This window comes from Dryas octopetala, chromosome 2 (genome assembly GCF_963921425.1).
Source record: "Dryas octopetala chromosome 2, drDryOcto1.1, whole genome shotgun sequence".
In the NCBI taxonomy this organism is placed as follows: domain Eukaryota; kingdom Viridiplantae; phylum Streptophyta; class Magnoliopsida; order Rosales; family Rosaceae; genus Dryas; species Dryas octopetala.
The window spans coordinates 15925003-15941436 of record NC_141367.1 but is presented as its reverse complement, the minus strand read 5'-3'; the positions used below and the strand labels follow the sequence as shown (position 1 = coordinate 15941436).

The 16434-nt window shown below is 35.7% G+C and overlaps 1 protein-coding gene and 1 pseudogene across 11 annotated transcripts; one reads left to right on the top strand and one right to left on the bottom strand.

Annotated features, from left to right (window-relative positions):
• Positions 1-154: 154 nt before the first annotated feature.
• LOC147293452 (uncharacterized) lies at positions 155-2086 on the bottom strand (annotated as a pseudogene).
• Positions 2087-3196: 1110 nt separating this feature from the next.
• Positions 3197-14608, top strand: LOC147293451 (purple acid phosphatase 15-like). Of its 11 annotated transcripts, none has more exons than XM_086233627.1 (7): positions 3197-3444; positions 11064-11255; positions 11800-11917; positions 13328-13384; positions 13583-13666; positions 13932-14040; positions 14266-14608. In XM_086233627.1, the coding sequence occupies exons 2-5, from the start codon at positions 11130-11132 to the stop codon at positions 13633-13635; spliced, it is 354 nt and encodes a 117-aa protein (XP_086089753.1). In that variant the 5' UTR covers positions 3197-3444; positions 11064-11129; the 3' UTR covers positions 13636-13666; positions 13932-14040; positions 14266-14608. The 11 variants fall into 11 exon arrangements, with proteins under 11 accessions (XP_086089753.1, XP_086089749.1, XP_086089748.1 ...); XM_086233623.1 differs by lacking the exon at positions 13583-13666 and adding an exon at positions 13715-13798 and having other exon boundaries at positions 11800-11931; XM_086233622.1 differs by having other exon boundaries at positions 11800-11931; positions 13932-14018.
• Positions 14609-16434: the final 1826 nt, after the last annotated feature.

The following is a 16434-nucleotide window of genomic DNA, read 5'->3' as shown; positions in this document are numbered from 1 at the left end:
CGATCGTGATTTTTCAAGCTCTCGATTTCTCATTCGATTATGGATTTCAAATTTGCCGTAGGTGCGAGAGCCGACGTTGCCGCGCAGGAGGCCTGGGTGGTGGTAGGGGCCAGGGGGCATTGTGTGGTGCAGTGGCGGCTCAATAAAAAGTGAGGCCTAAGGCGAAACTACAAAGAGGCCTTCTAAATATATTATTCAAAAATATTTTTAAAAAAAAAATTATTGAAAAATTAATCTTCTTGCTTTTTGAGATGCAAAATTAGTGATTAAATTTTTATATTCCAATTGTTTTACCAAATTTTTTTCAATAGATAACATAGCTAACCCATTTAATCTTTCTTGTGACATAGTTGACCGTAAATAAGTTTTTATTAGTTTTAATTTTGAAAAGCTTCGTTCTGCAGAAGCAACAGTTACATGTATTGTCAATAATATTCTATATGCAATCCAAACATTTGAAAAAGAATCAAACCTCGCAATAAAATTGAGTAGTTCAATTGGAGTTTTTGTTTCTGTTGGTAACATTTCTCTTAAAACATTTAATTCTTGAAAAAGATCTAATCCATCAATATCAGAAGTGTTGCCATCTTTTAAAAACTCTTCAAGATGAAGACACTTACTTTTCAAATCATCATTGACTAATGACTTTAAAATTTTCAAATCATATAAGAAACCAAAAACTTGTTCATATGTTTGAAACTGTTCAAACCTACTTTGAAGTGAAGAAATAGCATGATCTATTATATATAAAAAATACTCAACTCTAAAAGACTCCTCAGCTGATTGAGTTGTTTCATCATTCACATTCTCATCAAATTGTTTTTTTCTATAAACCTTACGTTTTTCACGAAAAATAGGATCTATTTCCATTTCAAGTGCAATCTCTTTAGCTGAAATCAAAGCGCGCAGATTCAAATCCATTTTCCCTATACTTTTCAAAGAAAGAAATCAAACCTTTTAATTGGTGTATGGCAACATCAATATGCATGTCTTTGGATTGCAAGTTTTTACTAACAGAGTTAATAGCAAATAATATGTCATACCAAATAATCATGCCCAATAAAAATTCAAAGTTTTCAATCTCATATGTTGATAATGTTTCGGCTTCACTTTTTGATATGGGATCTAAGTCACTAAGCTTTGCTACTTGGAGTAAAGCATATCTAATTTGTGGAGCTTGGTATCTTATTGCTTTGACACTTGCTATACGACTTTCCCAACGTGTTTGTGACAATGCTTTAACAGTTAAACTAGTTACATTATCTTCAAAAATTTTCCACCGCTTAGGTGAAGAAGAAAATAATTTATACACACGTTGTAACACTCCAAAAAATGTTTTAGCTTTAGAACAAGAATTGGCTATGTCACAAAGTACAAGATTAAGACTATGACAACCACATGGAGTGTAAAATGCTCTTGGATTTATTTCTAACAATCTTTTTTGTACTCCTCGATTTTTCCCTTTCATGTTAGATCCATTATCATATCCTTGTCCTCTTATGTCATTAATATTAAGTCCAAGATTTGTTATTTCACTTATAAGTTCATCAAAAAGTCCTTTTCCTGATGTATCATCTACTTTTAAAAATCCTAAAAAGAATTCTTCTATAGTTATTGGACTTTTTGAAAGATCCACACAACGCAATATAAGAGACATTTGTTCATGATGACTTATATCTGGTGTGCAATCAAGTATAACTGAAAAATATTTTGCCTCTTTAACTTTTTTAAGAATTTCAATTTTAATTGCACATGCTAACATATCTATCAATTCATTTTGTATGTTATGACCAAGATAATGATTATGAACATCACCATTTTTTATACGTTCAAGATGTTCTTCCATTGTTGGATCAAATTCTGCAATTGTTTCGATAAAGCTTAAAAAAATTCCATTATTTTCTTGATATATCTTCTCATTTTTTCCACGAAATGCCAAATTGTTTTTAGCAAGATTTTTTACAACTGCAATAATTCTTAATAATACTTTTTTCCAATGCTCTTTCTCTTTGTTAATGTGTTCTTGTAATTTTTTATCTATTGTTTTATTTTTTTCCAATCTTAATTCTAAATCAATCCAACTACCCATATTAGTCACATGTTCAATACTTGCTTCATGACTTCTTAGCTTTTCACTAAGATTTTTCCAATCTTTATATCCTTCATTAGCCAATTGACTTCTACTAGTCTTTGAATTAAATAGCTTACAACAAAAACAATATACTCTATCCAACTCTTTTGAATAAACTAGCCATGTTCTTTCACGTTCTTCTCCATTTGCTAATTTCCGATTGTAATGTCTTGTAGAGAAATGTCTAGAGTTTTCATCGTTAGGAAAATTGAATTCAAAGTCTTTAATGGGACCTCTTTCCACTAATAAATTTCTTATGTTTGTATTGATGTTTTTCCATTGGCAAGGATCATAAATGTTTGTTACATCTTCATTTGGTTCTTGACTTGGTTCTTGGCCTAGTTGTTCACTACTACAATAATATAAATAGACGACACTACTTACATAACGGTTGTTTTAAAACTGTTGTGTAATTTTAAAGCATAACAGTTTTTAGAAAAACTGTTGTATTTATGCATGAAATACAGTCTTTTTTTGTGGGATAGATTTTATGAACTAGCCTAGACAACACTTATTAGTTGTGACCGTTGTGTATGTGAAAGAAAATGAAAAAAACCGGTGCTACAGTATTTTCATTAATCCTCTCGATCTGTGTCCTCCCCTATCACTTACACATACAAACCTTCTCTCTCTCTCTCAAACCCTCTTGATCTGCTCCCTCTCTCACTATCAGACTTTCTCTTCTATTGTCCTACTCTCTATCTCTCTCACACCCTCCCCTCAATCGACCTCGCCCTCGCCCTCTGACCTCACCCTCGCCCTCGCCCTCGTCATCGCCCTCTTTTCTTTCTCAGTCTCGATCGTCCTCCATCGAAACCCAAAAGCTGCCTCTCACCTCGCCCTCTAGTTTAATGGGTCTGAGAAAAACAAATTCTAGTCACAAGTAATCTCTTTTCATTCTGCTTTTTCTCTTTGATTACACTTGTGGTGATAAATGGTCAGTGAGGGTTTTGTAGTCTAATAATAAGGGTCCGTTTGCCCACCATTTTTCTATGCTTGGATCTTCTGTTCTTTCTAGGTTTCTTTTAGATCCGGTGATGAACGAAGGTCAAGAGCGTCGTTAAATACTCCTTCCTCTCTTTCTCTCTATGTCTCTCTATTTCGTTTACTGATTCAAGGTTAGGTTCTTTATGTTTTTTTATTTTCGTTTTCTAGGGCTTTTGATTTTCATTTTTAGGGCTAAGTTGTGATTTTGTGATTTCTGAAATCGGAGAGGAGAGGCTGTATGGCAAGTAGAGTGGAACACGAGTACGACTATCTGTTCAAGATCGTGTTGATCAGAGACTCTGGTGTGGGCAAATCGAACTCTACAGGCAAGTTTGATTTTTGGGTTTTGATTAGTCTGCTTGTGTTTAATCTTAGTGTGGAAGCTAATTTATGTTTTACTCCTTTTATTTTATGAGCGTTGTATGTGAATTTTATTTGTCATGCTGCCCAGGTGGTTTAATTTTTGGAATTAGAATTAACTTGGTTGATGTTTTAGAAGGTTGTGTATGTGAGTTTGGATAGTTAGGAGCTTTTGATAATTATTTGTATGTTTTTTTCCTTTTGGGATTTGTTGTGTTTGATTGAAGATATATCGATAGAAAAAAAAAAAAATTGTTATTAATAGCTTGGTCAATGAGGCTCATATTGGTTTTTTTAGTACTTTGTTTTTGTGAAGGTTATGATTGATGAACTCTAGATGGGGCTGTCAATTTCTAAATTTAGATGGGAGATGAACTGCACAAGATCCCAGTTTTGTAGTGTGTCATGTTTCTTGTTGTTGTCTGGTTATGATCAAAATAAAGATGACGTGCATTCTTACTCAGATTGTGATACAGCTAAATATTTTAAGTGATCTTTATTTAGCATAGAGCGTTTCAAGGTACTTCCCTTATCTTTCTTCTTGTTCCTTCAAAATCAAAAGCTGATTCAGATGTAAGAAAGCAAAATCTAATATTTTTTGTAATAGTACTTTGTCTCTGTTTGTATTGGTGAATGGTGATTCTCGGAAGTGGGCTTTAGTATTTCTTCTAGCTTGTATTGTATGCAAGCTAGAACAAGAAGATGATGAAAAAGAAGATAAGAATTAAAGTCTGGATCTTAATTAAGTTTCTCTTTTTATAGAGTTTCTATTTTAAGTTATTTCTCTGTTTTTTACTCTTGGGTGTTATGGTTTTAAGTGGGTAATGATTTTAAATGTCTGGAGGGATCAAATTTGGTTCTTTGAGCTCCACTTTGTCACCATTGATGACTGATTGTAGGAATTACCATACATTTTCATGTATTGTAAAGTTTATCTTTTATTTTTTATTTTAGTTAAGCTAGTCCCTTTTCATTGCCATACTTGACTTATTTTACTTTTTTTTTTTTTAGTGATTGGAAACTAATAGAGGTAAAGCTCTGTTACCTATTTCAGTTGTCTTTTTTTGTGCTTTTACTAAAGGTTAAAGCTCATTTGAATCTGTATGGGATTGTGTTTGTGGAGTCAGCAACTGTAAGTTTGTTAAAGCATTCTGTGCTTTCTCATTCACATTCTCAACAGTTGCACTCTTGGTTCTGCTGTTCACTCTGAGCTTCACACTTGTTCATGGAGGAATCCCAACTACCCTTGAAGGACCCTTCAAGCCTGTCACTGTCCCTCTTGACAAGAGCTTCCGAGGCAATGCTGTTGACTTGCCTGACACTTGTTGACTGAGCTTAAGCATTTGACAGACTAAGTTAGCTAATTAATATTGCAGTTATGTTAGTTAATTAGCAAGATACTTTGTTTATGTAAATTGAACACGTGTCTGTGTCTCATAGGACACCAAATGACTGGTGGTGCTGAGCTCATAGGCTCACGCATTTGGAATGCCTCAGCAATATGGTTGCTGTCCTTTATGTAACAGATTTTGATGAATGAATACAACAGTGGCGTGAGCACTAAGAGTGACTCAGAGAGATTGAATACAATTCTTCCTCTTTCATCTTCAATGCTGCTTCCTTTCTCTGCCTAAAATTAATTAATGAACAAAACACTCCTTAATTCTACATGGTATCAGAGCGTAGGATAGGATCAAGGGGTACTGGGGCGTGATTTCTGTGAAGAAAAACAGAGTGAAACGAGCAAGGATTCGTGTTTGCAATGGCAAGCTCTGGAGGTGGTGAGCTACGAGCTCCTATCTTTGATGGTAATGAATTCGATTATTGGAAAGTCAGAATGATTACAATCTTCAAGTCACAAGGATTGTGGAAGCTAGTAGAAAAAGGGATTACAGTCCCTGAATCAAAGAAAAAGAAAAGCTCAAAGAAAGAAGAACATGCTGAAGGTGTAGATGTTGATGAAGAGATGGAAGCATATCTTGAAGAACAGCACATGAAAGATGCAAAGGCATTAGGCATCATTCAAGGAGCAGTCTCCAAAGAAATCTTTCCTCGAATTGTAAATCAAGAAACTGCAAAGGGAGCTTGGAACCTATTGCAGGAGGAGTATCATGGTGATGAACAAGCTAGATCTGTGAAATTGCAAGGTCTACGCAGAGAGTTTGAGTATATGAGAATGAGAGATAATGAATGTCTTGCTGATTATTTTTCCAGGTTCTTTGATTTAACAAACCAGATGGAGAAATACGGTGAAATCCTCTCTCATCAGAGAATGGTCCAAAAGGTACTTATCAGCTTATGCAAGATTTATGATCCAATGTGTGTAGTGTTAAAAAGAACTTGTGATCTGAATTCAGTTTCAGTACATGAAGTTGTTGGATCCTTGAAGAGTTATGAGCTTCGATTGAATAGACATGAAGAAGATGATGGACATACTGAGAAGGCTTTTTCTAGCATGAGCATCACTCCAAAAGGCCAAAACACACAGAATAGGCCATATGCTCATGATGGAGGAAGGAAGGGATAGAAGCAATGGAAAGGAAAACCAAGGAAATGGGATGCCAAGTTTCAAGTTGCTGGAAAACAGGAAAGAGGTGCTGACTCTGGGAAGCAGAAATGCAAGATTTGTGACAAGCTTCACTATGGTGACTGTTGGTTCAAAGGAAAGGTCAAGTGTCACAAATGTGACAAATTTGGTCACATGATGAAGGATTGCCATCAACCTAACAGGAGGGGTGAAGTGGTGAATTATGCCAATCAGGTCCAGGACACTGCCATAATGTTCTATGCATGTCATATGGCATCTGTGCAAAAGGAACATGGGGTCTGGTATCTTGATAGTGGCTGCAGCAACCATATGACAAGCTGTGAGTCACTCCTTATCAACATAGATCGAAGTGTGAGATGCAAGGTCAAAATGGGGACTGGTGACTTAGTGGAGTCTACTGGCAAAGGCACACTGGTGGTTGAAACAAAGAGAGGAGTCAGACTAGAGGTGTCAAACGGGTCGGGCCGGCCCGAGCACGACACGGCACGGCACGATTAAAATAGGCACGGCACGACACGACACGATTAAATGGGCCGGGCTGGGCCGAAGTTTTTAGCCCATCGGGCACGGCACGGCACGAGCACGACACGGGCCAAGCACGGCACGAGCACGAGCACGAAATGGGCCCGAATTAGACACGACTATTTTAACATTGTTTTTTCTATTTTTAAAGAATTTTTCAACAAAAATATTCAATTTTCATGAAAAATAATGTTAATATTTAATTATGAATAAGAAAAAATATCATAAGATTAGTTTTATCACCATAAAAAATAAAAATAAAAATAGGTCCGTGGGCCGGCCCGTTTAAGGCACGGCACGAGCACGAATGGCCCGCGGGCCATGGGCCGTGCTGGGCTTAGGTCTTAACTATATGGGCCGGCCCGAGCACGGCACAAAAGCACGATGGACTGAACTTAAACGGGTCGGGCCGGCCCGTTTGACACCTCTAAGTCAGACACATACCTGAAGTGATGATTGTCCCTGGTCTGGATGAGAATCTGCTCAGTGTTGGACAGATGATTGAGCATGGATATTGGCTTGTTTTTGGTGATTTCATGGTTTGCATTTTTGGAGACAAGAATCTGCAGGAACCTATCACCACTGTAAAAATGAAAGGAAACAGATGCTTCCCCCTTTCATTTGACAGTGTTACTCCTTTTATGGCAAACTCAGTGACCACTATTGGGTCAACTTGGAAGTGGCACAGAAGGTTTGGACATTTGAACTTTGGAAGTCTGAAAAAGTTACAAGAAAATGAGATGGTATATGGTCTACCAAATTTGACTGACAGTGATCACATGTGTGAAAGCTGTGCGATGGGAAAAGCTCATAGGCAACCCTTTGACAAAGACAAAGTCAGAAAAGCCTCTGATCTTTTGGAGTTAGTACACACAGATGTGTGTGGTCCCATGACAGAAACAATTGGAGGTAACAAGTACTTTCTCACCTTTATTGATGACAAGTCAAGAATGTGTTGGGTCTATTTTTTGAAGTTCAAGTCTGATGCATTCAATGTGTTTAAGAAATTTAAAGCAATGGTTGAATTACAATGTGGATTTAAACTCAAGAAATTGAGAAGTGATAGAGGGGGGGAGTATACCTCTCATGACTTTGAGAAATTCTGTGAGGAGGTGGGAATTGAGAAACAATTAACTGTTGCTTACTCACCTCAGCAAAATGGTATTGCTGAAAAGAAGAACAGGACCATAATGGAAATGGCCAGGACTATGCTCCATGAAAAGAAGCTGCCACAGAGTTTTTGGGGAGAAGCAGTTAATACTGCTGTCTACCTATTGAACAGGTGTCCTACAAATGCCTTAGACAACAAAACTCCATTTGAGGAGTACAGTGGGAGGAAGCCAGGTGTTAAACATTTAAAAGTCTTTGGTTCTGTATGTTTTACTCATGTTCCTGCACAAAATAGGCAGAAACTTGATGAAACTGGTCAGAGAGGCATTTTTGTGGGGTATGGAACTCGAGAGAAGGGTTATAGAGTCTTTGATCTGAAAAATAACAAGGTTGTTGTCTCTAGAAGTGTGATTTTTGATGAAAACTCACTGTGGGATTGGAACTCTAAGGAAACTGTTTATATAACAGTACCTTTGGAAAGAGAGCAGACAAGCAATGCTGCAGAAGGTGAGTTTGAACCTGCAACACCTGTGCAATCTCCAAAAGTGTCTAATGAAGCTGCAAGTGCTGAAAACTCATGTCCAAGTCCACTCACAGAAGGCTCAAATGGTGAAACGAATATGACAAGTTCTGATGCTGCAACTTCTACAGCTGAAAATGAATTGTTGATGTCTGATACCTATGATTATACTCCAAAGAAGTGGAAGAATCTCAATGAGGTGTTTGCTCAATGCAAGTTTAGTATAATAGAGCCTGAGAATTTCACTGAAGCTGTCAAAGACCAAGCATGGCAGAAAGCAATGTCAGAAGAGATTGCTATGATTGAGAAAAACCAAACTTGGAAGCTTGTAGATAGACCAAGTGACAAGCCTATTGTGGGAGTAAAGTGGATTTACAAGATCAAACTTAATCTGGATGGTACAATTCAGAAACATAAGGTAAGATTAGTTGCTAAAGGCTATACACAGAAGCCAGGAATCGATTTCAATGAAACCCTTGCCCCTGTGGCAAGGTTAGACACCATTAGAACATTGATTGCTCTAGCAGCTAAGAATGGCTGGAAACTTTTCCAACTTGATGTCAAATCAGCCTTTCTCAATGGAATTCTAGAGGAGGAAGTGTATGTAGATCAGCCAGATGGCTATGTTGTCAAGAATCAGGAGCACAAAGTGTATAAACTGCATAAAGCCCTCTATGGTCTGAAACAGGCTCCACGAGCTTGGTATGGAAATATTGATAGTTACTTGTTGGAATGTGGTTTTGAGAAAAGTCCTAGTGAGGCAACTCTGTATGTTAAAAGCAAGGAAGGCCAGGGCACACTTATTGTATCAATCTATGTAGATGACATTGTCTACACAGGGAGCAGTGACAGTATGCTTGTGGAATTCAAAAGGGATATGATGAACAGATATGAAATGTCTGATCTTGGTCTGCTACATCATTTTCTTGGAATGGGAGTGATCCAACTAGAAGGGAGTATTTTCATTCACCAAAGAAAGTATGCTCACAATTTGCTAGAGAAATTTGGTCTAAAAGATTGCAAACCTGTGTCCATCCCATTGTCAACAACTGAAAAGTTAAGGAAAGAAGATGGAAGTGTGCCTGCAGATGAAGGTTTATACAGAAAACTGGTTGGAAGCTTGTTATATCTAACTGCCACAAGGCCTGACATTATGTTTGCAACAAGCTTGCTAGCTAGGTTCATGCATTGTCCCTCTGCTAAACACTTAGGAACAGCTAAAAGGGTGTTAAGATATGTGCAAGGAACCATTGACTATGGCATACAGTATAGGAAAGGAGATTCTGCCATTCTCATAGGCTATTGTGACAGTGATTGGAGTGGAGATGAGGATGATATGAGATCTACATCAGGATATGCATTCTCTTTTGGGAGTGGTGCATTTTCATGGGCATCAGTCAAACAACATAGTGTTGCTCTCTCTACTGCAGAGGCAGAGTATATGAGTGCTTCAGAGGCCACATCTCAAGCTATTTGGCTCAGATTTGTCCTACAAGATTTTGGAGAAGAACAAGTTGAAGCAACTACCCTACTGTGTGACAACACATCAGCAATAGCAATGTCCAACCCTGTCTTTCACCAGAGGTCAAAGCACATAAAAAGGAAATTTCATTTCATAAGAGATGTTATTCATGATGGAGTGGTTGATTTGGTGTACTGCAAAGGAGAAGACCAACTCGCAAACATTTTCACAAAGGCATTAGCCAAAGATAGGTTCTGTTGGTTAAGGAGCAAGCTTGGTGTCAAGTCTGCCAAATCCTTAGAAGGGAGTGTTGACTGAGCTTAAGCATTTGACAGACTAAGTTAGCTAATTAATATTGCAGTTATGTTAGTTAATTAGCAAGATACTTTGTTTATGTAAATTGAACACGTGTCTGTGTCTCATAGGACACCAAATGACTGGTGGTGCTGAGCTCATAGGCTCACGCATTTGGAATGCCTCAGCAATATGGTTGCTGTCCTTTATGTAACAGATTTTGATGAATGAATACAACAGTGGCGTGAGCACTAAGAGTGACTCAGAGAGATTGAATACAATTCTTCCTCTTTCATCTTCAATGCTGCTTCCTTTCTCTGCCTAAAATTAATTAATGAACAAAACACTCCTTAATTCTACAACACTGACCCTCGAGTTCAGAGAATCGTTAAAGGTTTCGAGCCTGAACAAATCTCTGTCTCTCTCTCTGCAACCCATGACTCTGTTTGGATATCTTGGATCACAGGTCTGAGGTCTCTAAGTCTCTTTCTCATTACAAACCTTTTAGTGCTTGGACTTTCTATGGCTTTTCTTTTGAAACTTTTGTCTACGGAACTTTCCAGGTTTTTATTTAGAAAATAAAAAATGACTTTTTATATTTACTTGTCACGTGCAAGACATCTTTGAAATACTAAAATTATTTTGGCAAAAAAAACAAACGATATATTTTTTTTTTTTCATTTGTGGTCAAGAAGATAGATCTTTTTAAGTTTTTAACTGTTTTTTTTTTTTTTTTTTTGAGAAATAGATCTTTTTAACTGTTAGATATTTGATTGTACTAAAACCAAGAATTGAGTTATCATAATTACTGTTACAATCCAATTTTATGGATGGGAATGTTACAATAATAGCAAGAGTAATCTTCTAGCACCGAATCTAATTCATTATTCCCAACTTTTGATATCAACTGATGTGGTACATTTACATGTTTTAAATAAATGTTACTTTTTTGGACTTTTCTTTATGATATGAGCAAATGGAGTACTTGTGATGTGGCAGATTGTGTGTCAATATGTTACTTGTTAAAAATATAGAGAGAATATTGAGTACACAGTTGCATGAAGATTGAAGACTCTCTCTCTGGGTACTAGGTTCCAGCGCATTACTTGATACTTGATTGAATTTGCAGGGGAGTTTCAAATTGGCGACGACATAAAACCATTGGATCCGGAAACAGTTCCAAGTGTTGTTGTATATGGAAGGTATGGATCTCCTATGGCTAACCAATCAACGGGGTATTCCCTTGTTTACAATCAGCTTTATCAGTTTGAAGGCCTCCAAAACTACACTTCTGGAATTATACACCATGTTCTTCTCACAGGTATGATTCAGTGATAATTTGTATCCTAATACATGCCATTAGCTTTATGAGCTGCTCATTGACATTCAATCAGCAACAAGAGTATCTCTATTGCTTAGTCACTTTACATTAAAAAGTAACCATTACCTATTTCTAGAGGTACTTCCCTTTTCTCCTCTCTACGGAAACACAAACTTTGAGGGTACAGATGATTTCTTATGCTATAGTTATAGAAATTTTGATATAAATGATTTGCAGGTGTGTTTCTTTCACAATTTCCTTCAGTTTTTAGTATTATGAGCATTCATGTTCACATATATGGAAACATTCCAGATCAACTTAGAAGATAGAAGATGTGATGCATAGCCAGTGACGTTTATTTTCAAGTGTTTCTGCCTAAAGTTTGGGCTGGTGACTTCATTAGCTAAGGCCTTGATCGTAGAATGAAAATACTTGAATCCTACTGAAAACAGATTTTTATTTGTCTATAAATAAATCCAACCAACATGGTTTGCATAAAATCACACTGATTACAAGCTAAGCAGCAATTTTATGTGGCTTGCAGGTGAAAAACGAGACTCATGCTTTATGGACTTGGCACAGAAATCAGGACTTGTACAGATTAGCTGGAGATCAAATTTACATTGTAAGGCAGCCTGATAAGTGTCCAGTTAGAGCCAAAGGTACATAAATAATGGTGAGCAAAAAAGGACATTATTGGGTAAACAGTACCAGCTTGACCACAATAGTGAACTCTTAACAATATTATACCCAACAGATGTGGATTGATTCATCTACACATTTTTTGTCTGTGTCTAGAATTTTTCAACAAATTGCTTCATCTACACATCTCCAGTTGTGAGCCCTATAGTCTTTTTACTTGTTGATGTCAGGAGTGAATTATCTTCACATGACTGTGAGCATGCATGATACATCATTCTGTAATGTTGGAGAACTATTCTAATGAAACTGCCACATTTTAAACTTGTTCTCCATTTGTATGTGGTCTAAATACCAGTTATATCAAAGTCAGGCCCAAGAAAAAATAAACTAAGTAAACATATACAAGAGTAAAAAAAAACAAAGTAAACATATACAAGAGTGGACCAATACGTTCAAATGGTATAGTACTGTACATTATAATATTTAATTTTGGCAAGGATTGGAAGATAATTCACGTATACTGTATACATGCCATTTATTTTAGATAATTTTCAAGCATGCATTTAGAAAATATTTCTTCGTTTTTGGCTACATTGGAAGGGATGAAACTCTTAACTTATCCTTATCTTAACACCTTCTCCACCAGTCCACCTTCCCTCACAATTAGCTTATGTTAATCCCAAGACTTATAAATATTCTTCTCCTTCCTACCAGAATATTATCTTCTCAACTGTGCCTAACTTCTTTTATTTTCTTTTTATGTACGGCCTAATTTTCATATCCCTATGCCGCGCGTTGATGAAATTTTTCTTCTATGTTTTATTGTAGCATAGTGTTGAATTAAAAACAAAAGATTGATGCATTTCATGCATCTTCTATTAATTGGTCCTGCCTCTATTTTTTTAGATATGGCAGAAAAAAAAGCTAGGATGCATAGTCTTATAATGTAGTTTCAGTTAAAGGGTTTGAGTTGATTGCTTGAAGAACGAACTTGTCTTATAGCATGCTTGACATTTTCTTAAAATGTATATGGGATTCCTATTTGTGTTTCAGCTAGTGACTAGTTACTATTTGCTGAACATCTTGTACAGCTGTTTTACTACTTGAAGAATAAGCCAGTTGTATTTCTCATAATGAATTATCAGATCACATGGAAACTGTTTGAAATGAAATAAAGGTGTAACCTGGAACTTACCTCAGAAGCAAATTATTTATATCCCAGAAAGGTTTTCTTGTTGTACTAGCTTTACTTTCTAAACTATCCTTTGTTTTTGAGTATCTAAAACCTCCCTCTTCAACCTCCACTACTTATTCGATCTCTTTCTTCTAAAATTGTTTTAATGAGTAAATTTTCCCTCTTCCCTGTGTGTTTGGGAATAAAATTAAACAAAAGACCTATATGTAATCTCTTCTTTTTTGCTTTGTTATAGGTGAAAGGATTATGCGAGAAGGCAAAGGAAATCTTAATGGAAGAAAGCAATGCCCAGGTGCATGACAACTTTATTTGTAGGAAGTCTTAATTTTCTTTTTGTAATATATCATTTGCTATGTAATTTCATATGTAAGGTTAACCACTGTCCAACTATCATTGTATTGTCTCTCTTTTGCAATGCACTTTAAAAGCCACATCTCGCAAACTTGTAGTGGGAGGCATTAATTTTATTTTACTTGTTCATGTACTACAGCCTGTGAGAAGCCCAATGACAATTTGTGGCGATATTCATGGGCAGTTTCATGACCTTGTAGAGCTTTTTTGAATTGGAGGGAAGGTATCAGTTCTGACTATGATCTTTTTGTATTCAACTCTTATGTTTCAGCTAAGGGAATCTCTGGTCCCTCAAATGTTTGGCCCTTAACTGATTAGCAAATGTTTGGCTGCTAGTTCATCAATTTTATATCATGTAAATTGCTTTTACATGTTTGATTTGTTCAATATAATTTGAATAATCATTTCTTAATCAGTTGTGTTGTAATTTTTTTCCCAAATACATCTCTTGGCCATACTTTGACTTCTTCAATTTGCTTGGTATTCAGTGTTGACATCAGTTCATCAGATCTTCGTGGAGGAAATAAGCCTACTCTTACTCTGCAGTCAGCAAGTCATACTGAACATGTCAATAGGTCATGTTGTCCAAATTCTTCTGTAACTTTTTCTCTTATCTTCTCTTCTTTTCTATGTTTTCTGTAACTTTTTCTCTTATCTTCTCTTCTTTTCTTTTCTTTGGTTCAGGGGTTTCCCCTGCTCCTTTTTTTTTATTGATTCATTCAATTACTAAAAAAAAAAAAGATTAATTAAACAAAAATGTTGAATTTTTTATTGGTGTATTCTCTTATGTTAATCCCTTTGTTACTCCATGGTTAATTTCAGTGGGAAAGGAGAAAGACAACACCTACTCACATGACCAGATTGATGAAGTACGCACTGAATGGGCGGGCTTTTTGGTGCGCTATATGTAGATCCAATACGTACTCCTCACTTCCCTAAGTCCGCTGGCTGGGTTTAACAAGCATTTTTTGGTAAATATTTTGTATAGTTAACTGGCTAGGCTGTGTAGACATGCAATATTATGATGGGAGCAGTTCATTGACTAGCTAATCTTGCAAAGTCAGATATTTTGGTATGTATATGGCTGACTTTACACGATTACTTAGGTTAGACCATGCCATCCCTAGCTTTATAGTTTTTGTAATCAATAAGTACTTTTTGTAGTTATCAAGTTACTTATAATTTTTTGGGCTGTACATTAATTGGCAAGGAATGTGTGAATGGGTTTGTTATCATGATCGACTTTGTAAACTCCAATTCCAATTTAATAAATTCATGGATCTTTTTGAGTTACCAATATTTGTGGATTACTTTGGATGCAACAAGCAGGGATTTAGTGGGATTTAATTCCAATTGGATATGCAAGCAGGAAATTAATGGGGATTCAATTGGATGTAAGCAAGGATATTAAAATGTGAATCAAACAAACAACAGTTTTAAATTTAAAAAAATTATGTTAATTAATAATAGACAACGGTTTTAGTTAAATAACCATTGTATAAAACACCTACTAACAACAGTTAAAACGATTAACCAAAAAATTGATGTGTATCATCTATCTATACAACATTTTTGAAAAAAAATTACTTGTCAAACACATAACTTAACATCATATATAGTTAAAAAAAGTTGTGGAAAACATGATTACCCAACGGTTTTAAGATATAAAATGATATGTATAAGTAATTAAAATAACATGTTTTAGTAAAAACTGTTGTTGAGTTTCTTATGTACAAACATCATGCCGGTTTTATACTTAATTATGCAACGGTGTTTCTTAAAACGAATGTTTAATAATACTTCGGACAACATTTATATCATATAAGTATTGTCTAATCATTACTAATACAATTGTTTTGTATCTGTAAACGTTGTGTATTGGGTTTCAACACAATTGTTTAAGATGAATATTGGGCATTTTGGTGGATACTAGACAACAGTTTTAAATTATAAATGTTGTATTAATCCATTTAGACAACGGGTTTTTACCGTTGTCTAAATATACTATAGTCGTCACTCGCCTAGACGACGGAATTTTGGGTAAATAGACAACGGTTTTTCACCGTTGTCTATTAACTTTATTGTTGTAGTGGTTGGCTTGGTTCTTGGTGTGGTTCTTGGTTTTGTTCTTGGCTTGGTTCTTGGTTGTGTTCTTGAATTGGCTCTTGATTTGGTTCTTGACTTAGTCCTTGATTTGGGTATTGACTTGGTTCTTTATTGTTAATAACAAACTTATCAAGAGCTCCTTTTTGAGATTGAATTAGTTTTTCTATTCTTTTTTTCTTCTTAAGTTTTTCATACCCTGATTCAAATTTTCTGCTAGACATATTTGATATTTATACTGATAATTAAACAACAAAGTAACAAACAAAAACTAATGAGATACAAGAACAATAAAACCTTGCTCAACTGCAATTTCCACAAGTAAATGGCTCTACAATTTCAACAAGTAAAAGGCTCTGCAATTTTGAAGAAAAAAATCTTGATTAGTATAAAAAATCATATCATTGCACATTTACACACCAATTTTGAACAACCAAAAATCGAATGACAAATATAAAAAATTAGCAAAAACTTACCAGTTATCCAATGAGGCAATGAGCCTTGACTATTGAGTTTGAACTGTGAAGATTGAGAGTTGAGATTATTAGAGAATATAGACGAGAGAGACTGAGAGTGAGGAGAGTCAGAGAGACAAAGAGAATAGAGAAAACTAGAAGAGATTAAGAGATTAAGAGAAGAGGGAGAGAGAGAGTCTGATGGGAATAAGGAATAGACAACAAGTAAAAGATGTAGAGTCTAATGCTTAATTTAGGCGTGCAACTGTGCAAGTGCAGCAATCACTCAATCAAGAAATCAACATTAATTGTAGAGGTGCCGTGTGCAACATTAATTGTAGGGATAAGGCATGTAGGCTACTAGGCTAGTAGGCTTCCAGAAAAATATTAGGCCTAAATTTTTTTTTTTCAAAGAGAAAAGGATGGAGGCTTT

Coding starts and splice junctions, on each gene's coding strand:
- LOC147293451 (XM_086233624.1), top strand. CDS start 3,357: ATGGCAAGTAGAGTGGAACACGAGTACGACTATCTGTTCAAGATCGTG. Junction 3,445..11,063: donor GGGCAAATCGAACTCTACAG/GCAAGTTTGATT, acceptor TTGAATTTGCAG/GGGAGTTTCAAATTGGCGAC. Junction 11,256..11,799: donor ACACCATGTTCTTCTCACAG/GTATGATTCAGT, acceptor TGTGGCTTGCAG/GTGAAAAACGAGACTCATGC.